Source organism: Gnatocerus cornutus, chromosome 9 (genome assembly GCF_029298725.1).
Source record: "Gnatocerus cornutus isolate USDA-ARS CGAHR chromosome 9, icGnaCorn1.1, whole genome shotgun sequence".
NCBI classification, from domain to species: Eukaryota; Metazoa; Arthropoda; class Insecta; order Coleoptera; family Tenebrionidae; genus Gnatocerus; species Gnatocerus cornutus.
This window is the reverse complement of record NC_142241.1, coordinates 14,873,456-14,892,151: the sequence shown is the minus strand read 5'-3', so window position 1 is coordinate 14,892,151 and position 18,696 is coordinate 14,873,456. Positions and strand designations below refer to the sequence as shown.

The 18,696-nt window shown below is 38.0% G+C and overlaps 3 protein-coding genes across 7 annotated transcripts; 2 read left to right on the top strand and 1 right to left on the bottom strand.

Annotated features, from left to right (window-relative positions):
- The first annotated feature begins 112 nt into the window (after nucleotides 1-112).
- On the top strand, nucleotides 113-6,956 carry LOC148169124 (transmembrane protein 65). 2 transcript variants are annotated; one of them, XM_088045669.1, is made up of 5 exons: nucleotides 113-579; nucleotides 1,882-2,007; nucleotides 5,960-6,001; nucleotides 6,051-6,118; nucleotides 6,168-6,956. In XM_088045669.1, exons 1-5 carry the CDS (start codon nucleotides 270-272, stop codon nucleotides 6,462-6,464), a joined length of 843 nt encoding a protein of 280 aa, XP_087901795.1. In that variant the 5' UTR covers nucleotides 113-269; the 3' UTR covers nucleotides 6,465-6,956. The 2 variants fall into 2 exon arrangements, with proteins under 2 accessions (XP_087901795.1, XP_087901796.1); XM_088045670.1 differs by lacking the exon at nucleotides 1,882-2,007.
- Nucleotides 6,957-9,352: 2,396 nt separating this feature from the next.
- On the top strand, nucleotides 9,353-15,755 carry LOC148169123 (peroxisomal acyl-coenzyme A oxidase 3). The gene is made up of 9 exons (XM_088046079.1): nucleotides 9,353-9,442; nucleotides 12,488-12,623; nucleotides 12,671-12,832; nucleotides 12,882-13,037; nucleotides 13,088-13,693; nucleotides 13,744-13,866; nucleotides 13,946-14,303; nucleotides 15,064-15,503; nucleotides 15,548-15,755. Exons 2-9 carry the CDS (start codon nucleotides 12,495-12,497, stop codon nucleotides 15,668-15,670), a joined length of 2,097 nt encoding a protein of 698 aa, XP_087902205.1. The 5' UTR covers nucleotides 9,353-9,442; nucleotides 12,488-12,494; the 3' UTR covers nucleotides 15,671-15,755.
- A 67-nt stretch (nucleotides 15,756-15,822) lies between these two features.
- Nucleotides 15,823-18,669, bottom strand: LOC148169122 (F-box only protein 21-like). 4 transcript variants are annotated; one of them, XM_088045502.1, is made up of 7 exons: nucleotides 18,414-18,669; nucleotides 18,056-18,280; nucleotides 17,741-18,010; nucleotides 17,220-17,658; nucleotides 16,593-17,054; nucleotides 16,219-16,528; nucleotides 15,823-16,094 (listed from the first exon to the last, which is right to left on the bottom strand). In XM_088045502.1, the coding sequence occupies exons 2-7, from the start codon at nucleotides 18,205-18,207 to the stop codon at nucleotides 15,910-15,912; spliced, it is 1,818 nt and encodes a 605-aa protein (XP_087901628.1). In that variant the 5' UTR covers nucleotides 18,208-18,280; nucleotides 18,414-18,669; the 3' UTR covers nucleotides 15,823-15,909. The 4 variants fall into 4 exon arrangements, with proteins under 4 accessions (XP_087901628.1, XP_087901629.1, XP_087901630.1 ...); XM_088045503.1 differs by having other exon boundaries at nucleotides 18,056-18,209; XM_088045504.1 differs by having other exon boundaries at nucleotides 18,056-18,209; nucleotides 18,467-18,669.
- Between the last annotated feature and the right edge of the window lie 27 nt (nucleotides 18,670-18,696).

Genomic DNA, 18,696 nt, shown 5'->3' with positions numbered 1-18,696 from the left:
AGATATCGACCCCCTCGGCTCTGATTGGCCCGCCAAGGTCACGTGCGTGGTCACGTCCAAAAATAGCTCCCATGTGAGCTAACGAGTGACGCTTGGCCGACCAGTAGTTCAAATGCACTGTTCCTGTCAAAAGTGATGTAATTCTCTTATGGTCTTCCGTCCTCCGGCGTTCTCGTGTAGAAAAGTTGACAGTGCTAGTTTTCTATATAAAATAATCGCAAAATGAGGTTAAGAATTAAAAAATCCCTGCACTTGTAGATAATCTAGTGATGGCAACAAAAATCGCGAAATTTCTTTCGACGTCCAAACTCACGTGTGGTCGTGTCCAGTGTGTTTTGGTCCCCAAGACGCAGCTGACTAGTTTTAGTAAACGGACTGGGAAGACTCACAATCAGAGTTTTTGTACGAATTCGGTGCTGAGAGGGACTGGGGGGCACTGTGAGACAACCAGCACTACACAGGGGCTGTCGAAGTTGCAAGCCCAAGAATTGGTCTTGAGACTTAACGGGGAGGAAAGGAACATTTTGATCTCTGCTCTGCACGAGTATCAGTCAAAACTAGTCAAAGATGAATATGAAGGTAAAGAGCAGGTATTTGTTGCTTTTTGTGTTTTTATTTGTTGTTTTAAGGTTTTGCTTCTGTTTATTTTGCCATCACATCTCATCACTGACACTGAGTTGACTTGATTCTTGACTTTCTTTGCCAAGAGAGGGCAAATATAGAAATTTTAAGCGGTTTTTCCAAGATTTTTCTAGTTTTATTAACTTATTTTTATCGAATTGGAAAAAAATCAGTGACTCGTTATTATTTATAATAATCTAGTCATCCACGAATGTCACGTATGCCGATTATTCGTGCGCGATGATTCAACTGATTTTTCTAAGTAGGCCATGAACGAGAGGTGATCAATAAAAAGACATTGAAAATCGCAGACTATTTGTTTTTCTTTTGAGAATTCACAAAAACTACGTTTATTTTTCATAAAAAATAATTAAGCGGTTTTTCCAAGATTTTTCTAATTTATATGGACTTATTTTTATCGAAAAAAATCAGTGCGCTCATTATTATTTATAATAATCTAGTCATCCACGAATGTCACGTATGTCGATTCGTACCTAATGATTCAACTAATTTTTCTAGGTAGGCCATGAACGAGAGAGATAGTGTGATCAATAACAAAATCAGTGCATGACTTTACTTCGTAATTGGTAGCATTGAGAAAATTGAAAAGTTGCACTGAACATCAGTGTTGCCAACACCTCATTGAAAATCGCAGACTACTTGTTTTTTTTTGTCATATTTTTATATTGTATTGTTGGTTGCATACTCTTATTATTTATAATAATGGGCAGTTCGCAGTTGGCCGTGTCGTAGCTAAAACCATCGTAGTATTTTTGACGTTTGAAGGTTATTTGACACGTTCTTCAACCAAAATTCGACGTACGTTCAAATGCATGGCCTCCTTGGTACGATACACAAATTTATTTTTCATAGAAAATGTAAATAAAATAGTATAGAAACCCCAATTTCGATAAGTAAAATAAAAAATCTGCGTTTTTTTCATTGCGGCTAATGATATTGATTGAAGTAGAGTGCCAATGAATATGCATGAACCCAAACATGTATATGTATAAGTACAGCGTGCTAATGTCATTCTAAAATCCGACCAATCTTATTTCCATTACGAAATTTAAAAGTAGGCCGTGACTTCGTTCGGTAATTTGGCAGCACTGCCGCACTCATGCCTGCCTGCATCTTTTTATTCATCACGTGACTACTTAGTACAGTCGGTAGCGTCGTTCGTCAGTGCTACCAACCGATCATATAATAACAATAAAATGAAGCCTGAAATAATATTGTTTGTACTATGAACGCTTAAAGGTCAGCTAGCCGCCTCACGATGGAGAAGTAAATACGGCCGCCCGAGCAAATTGCCACGATTAGGAGATGTCGATCCGACAGGATCGTATTGTCCTTTTCCGGAAGACTGGCTAAAGAAGAAGTTTGGTACGCAGAGTTGCTTTTTCAAGCTAACAGAGTTCAACTCGTTCTAACATTGTTATTAACAAACGCTTTCTGCATGAGTACTAACATCATGTTCGTCTCAGACGACTAATTTAGAAGATAAGGTAGATAAGCGAATGATTTGGGGTGCTGGCTTAAGGGGGCTAGAGGTAGACGCGACGGAGTTACTCTAATCGCATGCAGCTTTGCTTTTATACCGTAGATTGAGGATCGAGTTTGCTGTGGAAAACATCAGAATATTACAAACTGTAGTGTGGGTTTTTTTTGTTTTCCACGACAACCCCTGATCGGACTTTTTTTTAGGGTCGTACGGTATTGTGATTTGTGCGAAATTAACTCTTTGTTGGGAAGTAATACAATTATTGATCAACGTGGGCAGCCAATCAAAATGATTGATTAACTTAATTTGCTGGGTGGAGTGAAATTACGACAAAGGAAGGAGTTGTTAACGATCCTGCGAAACAATTTCGTGAATTTAATTTTTTGCTCGTTTTCTTCTATTCAAATTTTAGACTTTTTTTTTTGAATATCCAAAAAACTTTGAGTATTTTCTATAAATTTTCGTAATTTTAGTAGTTTTCACGCTAGGACAATGAAAATTAAATTTAATAACTGTGCCAAATTAGAAAATTTTTAGAATTTTTTGTCTTTCCAAAAATTCCGACCATTTCTATAAAATTCTATAACTTTGGTAGTTTTAGATCGAAAGCAATGAAACTTGCAGGAGTTATTTCTTTAAAGTCGTTTATTAACTGAGAGAAATTTGACAATATTAGAATAAGAAATGAAAATTTTAGAAATTTTTCTTTGAGAACCCACAAGAACTTCGACTGTTTTCTATAAATTTTCGTAATTTTTGTAGTTTGCACGCTAAGGCAATGAAAACTAGAGAACATGCAGCCTTTGATACGTTTAATAACCGTGCTAAATTAGAAAATTTTCGACTCACGAAATAAATTTTTAGAATTTTTTGTCTGCCCAAAATGAGCAAAAAATTTCGACCATTTCTACAAAATTCCATAACTTTGATAGTTTTAGATCGAAAGCAATGAAACTTGCAGGAGTTATTTCTTTAAAGTCGTTGATTAACTGAGAGAAATTTGACAATATTAGAATAAGAAATGAAAATTTTAGAAATTTTTCTTTGAGAACCCACAAAAATTTCGACTATTTTCTATAAATTTTCGTAATTTTTGTAGTTTGCACGCTAAGGCAATGAAAACTAGAGGACATGCAGCCTTTGATACGTTTAATAACCGTGCTAAATTAGAAAATTTTCGACTCACGAAATAATTTTTTAGAATTTTTTGTCTACTCAAAATGAGCAAAAAATTTCGACCATTTCTATAAAATTCCATAACTTTGGTAGTTTTAGATCGAAAGCAACGAAACTTGCAGGAGTTATTTCTTTTGAGTGAAATTTCAAAATTCTAGAACAAGAATTGCAAATTTTAGAATTTTTTTTTGGAATCCGCAGAAATTTCGACTATTTTCTATAAAATTTCGCAATTTTGTTTGTTTTGACGCGAAGGCATTGAAAATTGGGGAAAATGCAGCTTTAAAAACATTTAATAATTGTGCCAAATTAGAAAATTTTCGAACTACGAAGTTAATTTTTAGAATTTTTTCTCTTTTCAAAATGGGCCAAAAATTCCGACCATTTCTATAAAATTCCATAACTTTGATAGTTTTAGATCGAAAGCAACGAAACTTGCAGCAGTTATTTCTTTTGAGTGAAATTTCAAAATTTTAGAACAAGAATTGCAAATTTTAGAATTTTTTTTTGGAATCCGCAGAAATTTCGACTATTTTCTATAAAATTTCGCAATTTTGTTTGTTTTGACGCCAAGGCATTGAAAATTGGGGAAAATGCAGCTTTAAAAAATTTAATAACTGTGCCAAATTACAAAATTTTCGAACTACGAAGAAAATTTTTAGAATTTTTTGTCTTTCCAAAAATTCCGACCATTTCTATAAAATTCTATAACTTTGGTAGTTTTAGATCGAAAGCAATGAAACTTGCAGGAGTTATTTCTTTAAAGTCGTTGATTAACTGAGAGAAATTTGACAATATTAGAATAAGAAATGAAAATTTTAGAAATTTTTCTTTGAGAACCCACAAGAACTTCGACTGTTTTCTATAAATTTTCGTAATTTTTGTAGTTTGCACGCTAAGGCAATGAAAACTAGAGAACATGCAGCCTTTGATACGTTTAATAACCGTGCTAAATTAGAAAATTTTCGACTCACGAAATAAATTTTTAGAATTTTTTGTCTGCCCAAAATGAGCAAAAAATTTCGACCATTTCTATAAAATTCCATAACTTTGGTAGTTTTAGATCGAAAGCAACGAAACTTGCAGGAGTTATTTCTTTTGAGTGAAATTTCAAAATTCTAGAACAAGAATTGCAAATTTTAGAATTTTTTTTTGGAATCCGCAGAAATTTCGACTATTTTCTATAAAATTTCGCAATTTTGTTTGTTTTGACGCGAAGGCATTGAAAATTGGGGAAAATGCAGCTTTAAAAACATTTAATAATTGTGCCAAATTAGAAAATTTTCGAACTACGAAGTTAATTTTTAGAATTTTTTCTCTTTTCAAAATGGGCCAAAAATTCCGACCATTTCTATAAAATTCCATAACTTTGATAGTTTTAGATCGAAAGCAACGAAACTTGCAGCAGTTATTTCTTTTGAGTGAAATTTCAAAATTTTAGAACAAGAATTGCAAATTTTAGAATTTTTTTTTGGAATCCGCAGAAATTTCGACTATTTTCTATAAAATTTCGCAATTTTGTTTGTTTTGACGCCAAGGCATTGAAAATTGGGGAAAATGCAGCTTTAAAAAATTTAATAACTGTGCCAAATTACAAAATTTTCGAACTACGAAGAAAATTTTTAGAATTTTTTGTCTTTCCAAAATGGGCCAAAAATTCCGACCATTTCTATAAAATTCCATAACTTTGGTAGTTTTAGATCGAAAGCAATGAAACTTGCAGGAGTTATTTCTTTCAAGAGAAATTTCAAAATTTTGCAAATTTTAGATTTTTTTGGAATCCGCAGAAATTTCTACTATTTTCGATAAAATTTCGTAATTTTGTTTGTTTTGACGCTATGACAATGAAAATAGGGGAGTTGCAGCTTTGAATACGTTAATTAACTTTAGCAAATTGAAAATTTTTCGAACCATTTTCTTATCTTTTTTTTTTTGATACAGTGTGCTTCAAGATCAAACAAGTTGATTACTAGTTCCAGTATAATCAGTCACGAAATTGCAAATGTTTTCTTTCGATTTTTCATATCCGCTTAATTTTGTTCCCAAAATTTCAAATTTCTAACAGTTGTACTCTTTGAGAAAAATGTCGAATAAGCTCATTGTGGACCACCCTGTACATGATTTTATTTCTGTGATTTCCGAATAATAAACTATATTCAGTAAGTTTCAGTTTCATTCCTAGGAAATTTCTTCTAGTTTTGTAAAAAACAGATTTGTGGAGAATACATGCCAGATCTACCAACCTAAGTGGTGACAGTTTGTCTCTTAATTACGTTTTTTTGTAAAGTAACAGACGTTATTTGCGCAGATAAGAGATATCTACATTTGAAGTAACAGCAAATTAAATAATCAAATGTAATGGATGAGCTTGGGAGAAAAAAATTAACTAAAATTTTCTGTTTTTTGTTTAATTTATTGACACTGCTGCCAAGGATGTAAGCTTTTTGCCTTTTTTTTCAGTTTTTTATTCTGTGTTTTTTGTACTGCATGTTCTGTCGGTAAGTGTGATGTATTAATGTTCATTTAACCAATTTTAATACAATTCTGTGGGATTTACTATACAGGGGTTTTCAAAACGGATGTTGAATCCGTTTTGAGCACTCCTGTATTCTTTTTTTTTGCATTTCCCAGCAAACCATAATGAAGTTACTGTTTTAGCTGAGTCAATACCTCGTCCAACAAACAGGAATTTGCTTGACAGTAAGTAATTTTATACCTTGAAACCGTGAACGTAAAATTGGAATTTCAGTCGCCATCGCCAACTCCATCCCCTTCATCGGCTTCGGTTTCTTAGACAACTTCTTCATGTTATTCTTCGTAAGTCCCCCAATTCTCCTTCACTCAGTTTAAATCCTCCGATTTCCAGGGCGATTACATCGATCTCTACCTCGGATCGTACTTTTGTATCACCACAATGGCCGCTGCCGCCATTGGCAACACATTCTCGGACGTTTTAGGAATCGGAACGGCGTTTTATGTTGAAAGACTTGCCAATAAAATTGGTTTTAGACCTCCGACGTTATCACCCATGCAAATGGACATGACTTGTTCCAGGAACTCCGCAAATCTTGGGAGAGTCCTTGGGGTAACTTTGGGGTGCATTCTGGGGATGTGTCCGCTGTTGTTTAGGAGGGGGAAGGACGAAGACACCGAGGAGACGTAATGACATGAGACGCTAAGAATTACCAGTTTTAGTTATGAAAATAAAGGAGTAGCAATAATTACCCATTCGTTTTAAATTTAGTCGGTTGGCACTCTTGCACTTTCTGACATTTCGACACTGTCGCAATAACCAAGCAATCTGACTTTTGGGTCCACGGAATGTCAACGTGACAACACAGCCAACTTAATTACTTTTATTCTCGCCATACTTTGTTGTTCAATGTTAACTTGATGGGAATGTCGATGTTAATGTACGAGGAGTAGTTTGTAAGTCAGTGTAGGATTTACGAGGCGTGTTCAAAACTTTCTTTGTCTTTTTCAATTCAAGGGAATTGTGTTAAGCTTCACAACTAAAACTGGAGAGGTGACGTGGTTGTCTATTTATAATTTTTGTAAATTTCTGATTGCCTTATGAGCTTTTCTTCCTGTCTGTATATACTTAGCTATATAGTTCTGTCTCTTCTTTCAGGAGAAAATATACAAAGAAGTAATTTCTCGTTTTCTTATTCCGCCGAAATTCCTACAAGATTCAAAAGAATAAAATAAACATTTTCGCTTTTTATTCTCCGTTTTTACAACGCTTTTATTTGATGACTTTGTAAACACATTTATTTGTGATCAAATTTTATTATTTCCGAGCCTGACGAAGATGTTGTGTATTCTGTAAACTATGCAGAGATAAGAAAATTTACACTGATAAGAGTGATAAGTAATAACACCGTGTCTGGCATTTCCGGTAATCTAAAATCGAAAAATCTGCACTGAGAATTGAAAGTCCTTTCTGTAATAAGAGCGCAAAATGATGGATTTTCGCACGACAAAGAAACTTGTCGCGTGACTGCGTGCATATTGCATACAATTTTGTTTCTATCTTCACAGTTGCAGCATCTGTTTACATCCCAATAAGAGCCCATGTTTGTGGAATTGAATGGATTTCCAAACAAATCACCGCTAAATGGTTAAACAGTTTGCAATAATGTAACAGCTGTGTTTATTTACACTTCATTATCCGTCAAATAAAGCAATGATGACAGTTCGTGTTTTTTCTTCATTTTGCACTTCTATTTAACAAGTTTTCAGGTCAAGAAAGATTACGAAAATTCCGACAAATGTCGCTGCTGTAGCATTGAAAAATCGTCAAAAATTTTTACAAATCCTGAATTTGAAGTTTCAAGGTTGTCGATAAAATCAAGTTTCTAAATTTAATTCGGCCGATTTCTTGCTTATTTACGAAGCAATCTTGTATATTTGGGGCTCATTTTGCGCAGAATTTCACGCGGAATCCAAAACTGGGCGATATTTTCACGTACGTCAATAAATAACCGAGTTAGAAGCATCTAAACTTTTCAAATTGATTGATTCAAAATTTTTGTTTTGGAGTAAGTCGTAACAAAAAACCGTACGTCGTAGATAGCTAAATAAATTTTTTTTGCTTATTTGGTTTCACAACGTTAACGTTTGAAATTAGTGACCCTTGCTCAGCGAAATGGACAATGTACACAACGAAAATTCAAAGAATCCTAAAAGCAGCAGTAAACGCTAATGTGCATGATAAGTAGTTTTATTGGGCAATAAAATCTGTTTTTCTTGTACAACAATGATATGTAAAAGAACTATAAATGCCAACATAACAAAAAATGGCTCTTTTGCATATTTTGTGACAAAATAAAATTTAAATCCAATGACGTAAACAGAGAGGAAATTCGTTTATTTTGTGTTTACGCTGCTCCAGACAATGACGCCAATTCAATTTTTGTGCAGTCAATGGGAATTTACGTTTTCATTGTTTAATCTCCAAAAAATAGGTTATTACGGCCTCGAAATGAAAAAATATAAATTATCTAGAGTCCTAAAAGAAAAACGAACAACACTCTAGATCAGAAGAAAAAAAATCTGAAAAATTGCGTATACAGGGTGAATCACAAAGAGTACAGATTGAGGGATTTTCTCTTCTATTTTGCTGTTCTTTGGTAATAACATGAACAAAAAAAGGTTGGGAATTCTACTTCTTGATCATTAAAAAAATAAACTCAATTTTTCAATTGTTTTTTCAGTGCTACCAAATTAGGGCATAAAGTTTCACCTACTTATTTTTAATGGTAACACGGTACATTAGCAATGCTAAGCACCACTGATTACAATAACACGTCGTGTAGTTTAGTAGTTATCATAATTAGTTAACATTTTTAGGTAATTTGTAGCAGTTTTAATTTATGTTGGTAAGCATAATCAGGAGTGCCAACACACCAATAGAAGAGAGTAATGATTTTACCATTTTCATCATAGTTGGGTCGTAGAGACAGTAATAAAGTAAAGCAACTATTACTTGAATAATACGATAAAGAAAAAGAAACATAAATATATAATATATTGACAGTTTATGGCTGTCATATCTGCAAAATGCTATAAAATGAAGTCGAGCATAAAAAGTATAGTACTCAACTCGGTCACAATGCGTTCGTACTCGTGGGAAATGAGTAGCATTCGAGGCTCGTTTCGCAATGTACTATTCGGTTATAACGGATGGAAAAAGGGTCAAAATTGTCATAAAATTGAATAACTTAATGTTTTCAACGAACGAAAAGCTTGAAACTTGGTAGTTCTAATGTTTCCTTATATTCGATCGTGGTGAACAACCTCGTATTAAAAAATATTTCATATTAAAATTTCCTCCACCTCGGCGACCAACACCGCACCGCGTCCGCAAAAGCGGCCCTTCCGCCCTCGCGCCACAATATCCTCCCCCGTCCCATGCAGCCCGTGTCGGTCACGTGACCGTACCCAGCACGTGCAAATTTGGATTTGGCGTCACCATCGCGGCCACCCAACCAACCAACGGATGTGTCGAGTCCGCGTTGCGGCAGATGGGAGTGTTGGAGTCAGTGGAGTCAGTTGGAGTGTTCGTGCAACAAGTGAGGGGCGGTGTTTCTGTAAAATCGAATTCAGTGATCATTTATTGAACGTTTGGTGGCGAAGTTGGTGAGTTGATATTTCTTCTTTCTGCTTTTCTTCGAACGGGAAGAGAAGACCGGCGTGCGGCGTGTAACCACGTGATGTGACTTATTGCGCCGAGGTGGCACTGGAAACAGGAAATCGGAAGTGAGGGTGATGGGGGGTTTGTGGCAGTGCCACCCTTTGACCAGGGGCGAATGCAGAAAACTGCCATGTTGGTTTGGGGGAGTTGATTTAATCAAGATCTGGATGAATTGGAGGCCTTGAAACTCTATGCGTGCCGAAAGAATAACAATACTATTTATAACACGGAATATATGGACTATTTGGCTATTTTTACCTACTACTTATTAATATCCGCAATTCTTACTTAACTATTATAAACTACAACTGAAAATGACATCAAATAATGATTCAATTTAGATAAGGAAATATTCATACCCATAAAGATTATCTGCTCGCATATTACATATTAAAGAACACGTGTATAATAGAATTTCAAATTTTTTAAACAGTCGGTATTGCAGGGTTCTAATTCGCTCGATCTCAGTTGGCTGCAATTCGAACGGACGTCTTTGATTAGAAAAATCTATTTTCTGTTATTTTTAATCGTAAATTTACATAACAAAAGAGACTTTTAGAAAAATTCCTCATTTTTTAAGGTTATTTAAGTGTAATTTTGGAAAATTGTTGAACAAAAACGACAAATTTGAAAATTTTTTATTTTCATGCCAATCTAGAACTGTCAAATTAGGTCTAAGTTTGGTAAAGTCCGTTTTTTTTATTAAAAAACCACCAACACCGCACTCTCCCACCACTTTACAACCGGCAACGTCGTCGATGGTGACTTTTTGGGGATAAAATCAAATAGGTTAGCTGCCTAATTGACAATTTGATTACCCAAAACGGCCTTTTAGGCTGTGCCGAGTCTTTTCACTATTAAATCATTTGATTTGCAATCCAACAGGCTGTAAAAGAAACGTTTGTCACGGAAACACTGCCTAATTTTCAGAAATGTCAAAAATTTGACAATTATTTTCTCACCAAAAATCTCCCTAGGCAACGTTGCCGGTTGTAACGCAGGGGAAAATTGCGGTGTTGGTGGTTTTTAAAAAAAAAAACGGACTTTATAAAAATTCCGGCAAGTTGTCAATGCGGCAAGTTTAAACTACCAAATTTATAGTAGTTCAAATTTTGAGGTATTAAAGTTTGTCATTGTCATTGGTAGCGAGTCAAATAAGAGACGACAAATGCAAATTTAGGCATTTTTATGACCATGTGATTCTAGTAGTTCTAATGGAATCCTATTTTTAGTACGAATATGCAACAATAGTTCAAATGCGATCGCATCGAAAGAAGATTTCAAATATTTGTAAATCTGGTAGTTCCAAAGTCATGGTTTGTCATAATTTCAATGTTTATGACCAAGCAAAAAAGTTCTGTATTGATGACAATATTGTGTACAATTTTTCGGTCAAAAGCTGTGTCCAGTCATGGCTACCAACCGATTTCCATTCTAAAATTGTGTAACAAATTCCGAAAATCTAAATTTATATTTCAATAACTATAAATGCCATTGTTTAAGAGTTACGACCAACACTTAAATATTGAAAGCAAAGTGTTATTGATATTTTTATCGTCACGTTAACAAGCGTGACTTTTGTGTAAAAAAACTTGGACATGACAGCTCGATATTTGCTTCTGCAGTTGGTAACATCAAAGAGTACGATCGGACAACAATAAATAATCGAGTTGGCCTTGAAAACCGCGTGTATTCGACAGTTGGTGAAAAAGCGCCAGTGTTGCCAACAGATAAGACAATTGCAAGGTCTCTTAAACAACACGAATAAGTGGGATTGTTAATTTAGGCGTACAATCAAACTTGCAGGATATAAAATTGTGACAAGAGCTGTCGTAAAAGTTCAGTAATAGTTTATAAATTCGGTTTGTAACCTCGTCGTTTATTGATGTCATGATAAAATGGTGACTTTAATAAGCGCACTTTGAGTAATTCCATTCCATTTATTTAATCTGGTGCTTTGTCATAGTTGGCAGGAAAGAATGCGATAAAGTTTTACCCACAACTTCACCGGTGTTATTGTAATGTAGTTTTTTTTGTTTTGCAAACAAAAATGAGGTGGTGTGATCAGGTGTTTTCGAAGCGGGCCATGAACAAACAACGAATATCGTAAAAGAAATTGACATTAAGTGACTCTTCTTCGTCTGTCTTTTTCGGTCATGGCCCACTTGGGAAACATTTTTTGTGGTTCACCCGTTATATGAATTAGCGGGTTTTTTAATAGAAAAAATTATTTAAAATTTATAAATAAATATTCTTAAACGACATGTTCAAACAAGAGTGTGATAAAAATGTCGGAAGAATATTTTATGTTATGTTTGCGCGTCACTCAAAAATTGTAGACGAATTTTCGAGTTGGATTGAATTTTCGTCGGTTAATTTGCTCCCTCAAATTGCGTTTATTTTTAGATTTAGTCGTTTTAAATCAAATCGAATCGTAATAAAATTAGTGCCGTTTTTAAACCAATACTAAAAAACCTTGATTTGTTTTTTTTTTCAAAATTTTTTGAATTTGAAATTGCAAATTTTTAATTTTCAGTTTTTGAAAAGTATCAAAAATGTAGAGCTCTATCTTGTTTTTTATTGTTAATTTTAATGTTAATAATTCGATTTTAATAAAGTTAGTGCCATTTTGAAGTCAGCAGTGAAGTTAATTTTTTCTCAAGTTTTTTTCCATAATCTGACAGCTGACATAAATAGTTTAGTAACTTAATATTTTATCACACTAAAAATCAGAGGCGCGAAATTTAAACAACCCAAAAAAAAACAAAAGCTACGAAAACTCTTGGATCCTTTTTTGTTTGTAATCGACAGTGCTACCAACCGACGACGCCTATTTCCCCAAATCGTTTAATTCTTTCTATGGACAAAGCGACAAACCAAACTTGGATCAGATCAACGGTTGGAGATTCTTGGAAGAATTCGTTGAGCCTGTAGCATAAAAAGTACCGTAAAAAAGTATAAACCGAGTTAAAGTTGGTTTTATTTTACAGATTCAAGATGTCTCTGCATTCCGAACTTATCAAAGACATGCCGGCGGGGCCGCTGGATGATTACAGGAAACGCGCCACCTTCGACTGGAAGAAAATGAAGCTGTTTTTTGAGGATCCAGAGCTTCTGAAGATTAAAGTAAGATCGATCGGCCTCTTAATTGTCAAAATGAATTAACTTTCCAGATGCACGTCTGGCAAAAACTGGAAAACGAGCCGATTTTCCGGAGGAACATAGTCGAACCGCTCACTGAAGAAATGAAGAGGATTTCGGCCCTGCAATGGCGGCGGTACTGCGACTTCCAGTTTGTAACTCTCGAGATGTCGAAGATCCCGTATAAAAGAAAGGTAAGTTTGAAGAACCACTTGGAAACTCTTCAGATGGTGGTATTTTCAGACCCGCTACCTGATGACCGTTAATGAAGCCATGGCGGTGACTTTCCCAGACGTGTCAGTGAAACACGCCATCGGCGTCGGCCTCTTCATGAACACTCTCACCACGTTGGGCACCGAGCGCCACCACCACATCCTGGAGGCCGCTTGGAAAGGAAAAGTGAGCTTCCAACGTGCGATTTCCAAGACGTTTTAACACGAACTCCGCAGATTCTCTCTTGTTTAGCCTTGACGGAGGTGGCCCACGGGAGCAACACCAAGCAGATGCGCACCACGGCGACGTACGACAAGACCACTCAGGAGTTCGTCATCGACACCCCCGACTTCGAGGCGGCGAAGTGTTGGGTGGGCAACCTGGGGTACACCTGCACGATTGCGCTTCTCTTCGCGCAGTTGTACATCGAGGGGCAGTGTTACGGTCTGCACGCCTTCGTCGTGCCGATAAGAGACCCGAAGACTCTTCTGCCCTATCCGGGGCTCACTGTGGGGGACATGGGGGAGAAGATCGGGCTGCATGGGATCGACAACGGCTTCATTATGTTCAAGGAGTATAGAATACCGCGGGAGAATCTTCTTAACCGCACCGCCGATGTCACTCCAGAGGGGGAGTATAAGAGCAGTTTTTCGGAACCTGGGAGGATCTTGGGGGCGGCGTTGGAGAACTTGTCGGCGGGGCGGGTGGGAATCATGCAGGAGAGTTCCAATAATCTCATCTGCGCCGTCACCATAGCGGTGAGATACGCGGCGCTGCGGAAGCAGTTTGCCAGGACACCTGAAGAAGTGGAGGAGATGCCGCTCATCGAATACCAACTCCACGTAAGTTAACCCCTCATTTAGCCTCATTGTTAATTCCTTTGTGTTGGCAGCAATGGCGCCTCTTCCCCTACGTCTCCGCGGCCGCAGTCCTCAAAACCTTCATCACCGTCTTCAGCAACCAATATCTAGAAGCCGTGGAGAAGTCGACTTCAACCACCAAACTCGAAGACGTGGTAAGTGTGCCATAAAACGGTATTTTGCGCCACAAGCGAGTAAAGTCGTTTTTTGTACCCGAGCTGATTTTTGCTACAGACGAGCGTCGTGGCCGAGATCCACGCCATCGTCTCCGCCGCCAAGCCGCTAATGACGTGGATGTGCCGCGACGCCGTGCAAGAGTGTCGCGAAGCCTGCGGAGGCCACGGATTTATGAAGTCCGCGCGGTTTGGAGATCTTCGAGGGGCCGTGGACGCCACCGTCACCTACGAAGGAGACAACAACGTTCTTAGGCAACAAACAAGCAACTGGCTCTTGCGTCAGTGGGAGAAGATATACAAATGCGGGGAAGAGCCGTGTTCGCCGCTGGGGACGTGTTCGTTCTTGAAGGAGCACAAAGAGATTCTTCGGGGGAGGTTCACGGGGGCAGCGGTTGAGGATGTTTTGTGTTTGGACTGTAAGTAAAATTTTGACTGTTTTGAGATGATCCCCGAATTTAACCCCCTGGCTATCTTTGGAATTTGAGGGTTTAGGACTAAAAGTTGTTAACAAAAGTTGTCAAGAATTTAATTTTAGACTACTTTTGTCTCTTGTGTTTTCTCAGAGAAACTCACTTTTCCAAGATTTTTCTTAAAATTATCTGGAAACTTGTCAGATTTTTGAAAAATAATGAGGTAGAGCCAAAATTCTAATCAAAAGACACATTGAACTTCATGGGAGACAATTTTTTTATTTATTTTTAGAAAAAAAAAGCACTTTTGACAATCCCTAAAATTTAACCCCTTGTCTATCTCTGAAATTTGGGGTTTTAGAGAAAAAACTTTAAAGTAAATGTTGCCAAAAATCCAATTTTGGACAACTTTTGTCTCTTGAGTTTTTTTGTAAAACTCACCCTTTTCGAGATTTTCTCGAAAAAAGTCTCAAAAGAGGTGCCAATGGACTCAAATTTCCATAAGAGCACATGCCAAATTGAATCCCAATATTTTTTTTCAAAAAAAAGTACCTTCTTGAGATAACCCCTGAAATTTAGCCCTTCCATTATCTTCGATTTTTATGGTTACTGAAAAAAAAGTTACAAGAAAAAGTAGTTCTAAACTCGTTTTTAAACAATTTTAGTCTGTTGTAGTTTCTTCGAAAATCTCATAGTTTCCGAGATTTTCGAGAAAAAGCTTCAGAATTGGTCAGAATGGGTTCTACCAGGCAATGCCATGTTTCAGTTATTCACTCGTGTTACCAGTGGCTGGTCATTTACTTGGTCCAGGGGACCTACAACCGCCAAAACGAACTACTATCAACTGGCAAGTGCAAATCGGAAGCCCGAAACGAATCTCAGCCATATTGGGCTTCAACTTTATCAAAAGCGTACGGAGAGTACAACGCCTTCAGGTTGTACCACACCGAGCTGGTCAAAACCGACCAACCCATCCAAAGTGTCCTTCGAGAATTAGGCATTCTCTACGGCCTCGTCAGCCTGGAAAAGCACTCTTCGTACTTCTATCAAGGCGGCTTCGCCAACTCCTCCAACTTTGCACACTTACTTAAAGAAGGAGTACTGAAAGAGTGCGCGCTTCTGAAAGACAACATTTTAGGGGTCGTTGACGCGATGGCGCCCCCTGACTATGTCCTGAATTCGGTTCTGGGGAAGTCAGATGGAAAGGTACGGTTTTGTTGGTACGACTGAGTTATAAGTTGTGTTTGTAGTTGTACGAGAACATACAAGCCGCCATTTTGAACAATCCAGCCGCCATGTCCAGACCAAAATGGTGGAAGGAAGTTGTGGTTCCGGACGCGCCGGACTTTAAGAAACCAAAGAGTAAATTGTGAGCGCGGGTATTTGGAACTTTTATATAAAATTATTTTTGTAATTCGCCGCTATATTGTATATTTTTAAATAGATTTATGACTGGTTGATCCTCATTTTAAAGGTCTATGGGGGATTCTATTCTGACTTTATATGGGATTGCAATAATAGACGGTTTTACCTATAAAATTATTTTAACGATTGCTTGAAACAAAAACTGACAAAATTGTACATTTGTGAAGAAATTTCAGACACAGCCACCTCACGGCTTGTACAGACTCAACTGCATCTCGTGATAGAACTTCTGTCGGACTCGCTTATCGAACGGGTACTCCTTCTCCTTCTCCGCGTTCGGCACGAAATGGTTCCCAAAAAAGTGCGAAAAGTGGCGCCCGATGTCCTTGTTGGCGTCCAAACACCCGATATCCGAACCCGGAACCAACATATCTAAAACAAAAGAATGAAATATTGCGCGCCGTCAAGTCGCCGTGTTTATGACGTAATTGTGTTCCTTTGTTTCGTCCCTTTGTGGAGTTAGGGCCCCTATTAAGCCATAAAAGGGCTACAGTACCTTGTGGAAGGTACCGCTGAGTGCCATCTTCGACCAGGACGTTATAAAACGGTTCCTTGCGCCTACATGCTGTTTGGTACTTTCCGGGATTTGGGTGAACGACAGACCCGTTGGAATTCCATCCGTAGATGACGCATATGTCGTTGTTGGTAATGTCGGTCATGATCATACCAACGGCGTATTTCAATTCTTCAGGACGTGGGACTGCTGGGGGTTGTTTCTCAAGGTCGAGGAGTCGGTCGCTGTTGTAGTTGGAGAGGCTCTGGATCATGGTGAGGTTCCTAGCGACGTGGTCTGGCGCGTTGAATACCTGGAAATTGTGGAATTTAAGGGATTCAGAAGAATAAAGATGGAACAAAGAAACCAGAAGTTACCTGCGAAGCCAAATAATTCTCCAAACTCCTCGTGTCGATCTTATGCAAAGTGTAGAGATTCGCCAAACTGACCACCGCCGACAGATCCTGGGGGCTCACCAGAATGAGCAACTCCAGCACTGCTCTTAAGAAAGTGACTCTTCCATTTGGTTCAATGTGCTGCCTCGTTGACACCTCAAGGTTATTGACAATGCGTTCGACAACTTGGATCGAAGTCGCCACAGGAAACAAAACTTCTCTGGACACCGAAGCGCTGTAAGGACAAGCAGTCTTTGGCATGACGTCACCGCTGTTAAAAGTGTCTATATAGTAGACAACCGGCTTCGTGTGCTCTTCGACAATGAAGCGCAACAAGAAGTGGGCGGGGAAGTTGATGGGCTCGAAGAGAAGACCCAAGCGACGACCTACGCTTTCGTAGATCACGGCCAGGATTATCGGGAGGCCCGTTCGCTGCTCCAGGACCTGAAAACGCCAAAAAAAATATTGTCGAGGTTTCACTGTATCACACCCGAAGCTTATATGTCAATTTCGTTTGTTTCCATGGCTGTCTACACTTTTCATTTCTTATTATTAACGGTTCAGCGAGTGTAGACACAGGGCCGGATTGTTGAAATTCGAGCCCCTTACCTTATTAATCAACGAATTCTCCGGCATGTAGTAATTCTCCGTGTTCCCGTGAAATCCCAGCTCGGCATACATAACTTCCCTCATCGCCGCGATGAGTTGGCGACACTCGACAACACTCCATTGGTTCCTGTCCAAATTCTCCACCCTCCATCGCTCTAAGTCGGCCTGGGGCGCCTTCAGAAGTCGATGACTCTCATGGATATTGGCCAGGTTTTGTTTAACGAGTGACGCGATGAAATCGTGTTGAGCCTGAATGCTTTCTTCGGTTATATCAAGATCTGTTTGACACCACTGGGCTACTAAAGTCGCCCCTTTTTCCAGAGTCTGTCTCTTTGGGGGGAGTCGCAAGTAGTCTTGCCAGACCGCTGCCAAGTGGTGTTGTTTCACAAATCGCAAGACTTTGCTGGCGTAGTATTGCAAGGTTTTATTACCTGGAGTGCTGTAATAAAAAACAAAGGATTATGTACAGCACTTATAGCGCAACTATTACACAACAAGTGTGGTAATGGAGTGGGCCTTACTTGAGCGGGACGGCTTCGATGCTTTTGATTTGCTCATTACAAGAAACAATTCCTGCTAATGTCTGAAGGAGATAGTGGTAAGTTTGGGGTTTTTCCGACGTTATGGTTTCCCACTCTTGAAAGTCGACGTCTGACAGTTGGTAGCACTTGTAAAAACGTGCCGGCATCGTTTCTAGCACACCAAAAGTCCGTTTTTTCAAGTCATAGATGTACTGAATCTCCTCTAAGAAGTTGTGACATTTCTCAAAGAACTTCACGAACTGGGGCCAACTGAAATTGCAAAGTCAATTGAGAGTCACGGAGTTGTCTGCGTACTTATCATAGAATTTTTGTTTCCAAATTAAGGAACTGCACAGAACGGCACCTCGGAAGTGTTTGGAGGTGGCTGAGAAGTTGACGACGTCTTGGATGGTCACCACTTGGAAACTTAAGATTTTCTCGAGGAGTTCCACAGGTAGTCGCTCCATGACTTAAAAATCACGTGGGAAGAGATGAGTCGAACGTATGTCGTTTCTTAATGGTTACTGATTCAACTAGTCTCTAAATTATGGATTATAATAAAAAACTTGCAACAACGAAGAAGTGACGAATCTAAATCGTCTAAAACGGAATAATTACAAACAAATTTACGGCTTTTCATTGACACAACTGACACTATTAAGAAACGACGTACGTGTTAAAATCCAATGATGACTCGATCTGTTTTTGTAGCAAACTGGGGCTCACTTGTATCGTTAATTTTCTCAATGACACTTTGACGTTTTAACGCAAAAGTGTCATAATATAGTTCGTGGACGCCAGAAACAATTCAATTATAACGCAGGATTCAAATGAAACGGAAAAACATTGAATTAAAAACTCCGGGAAAATTTCAACACTGACAGATGACAGACGAAAATAAATAGTATTTGACACAAATCATGTGTTCTGCGTTACGTCAATTGGTGGATTGAGGT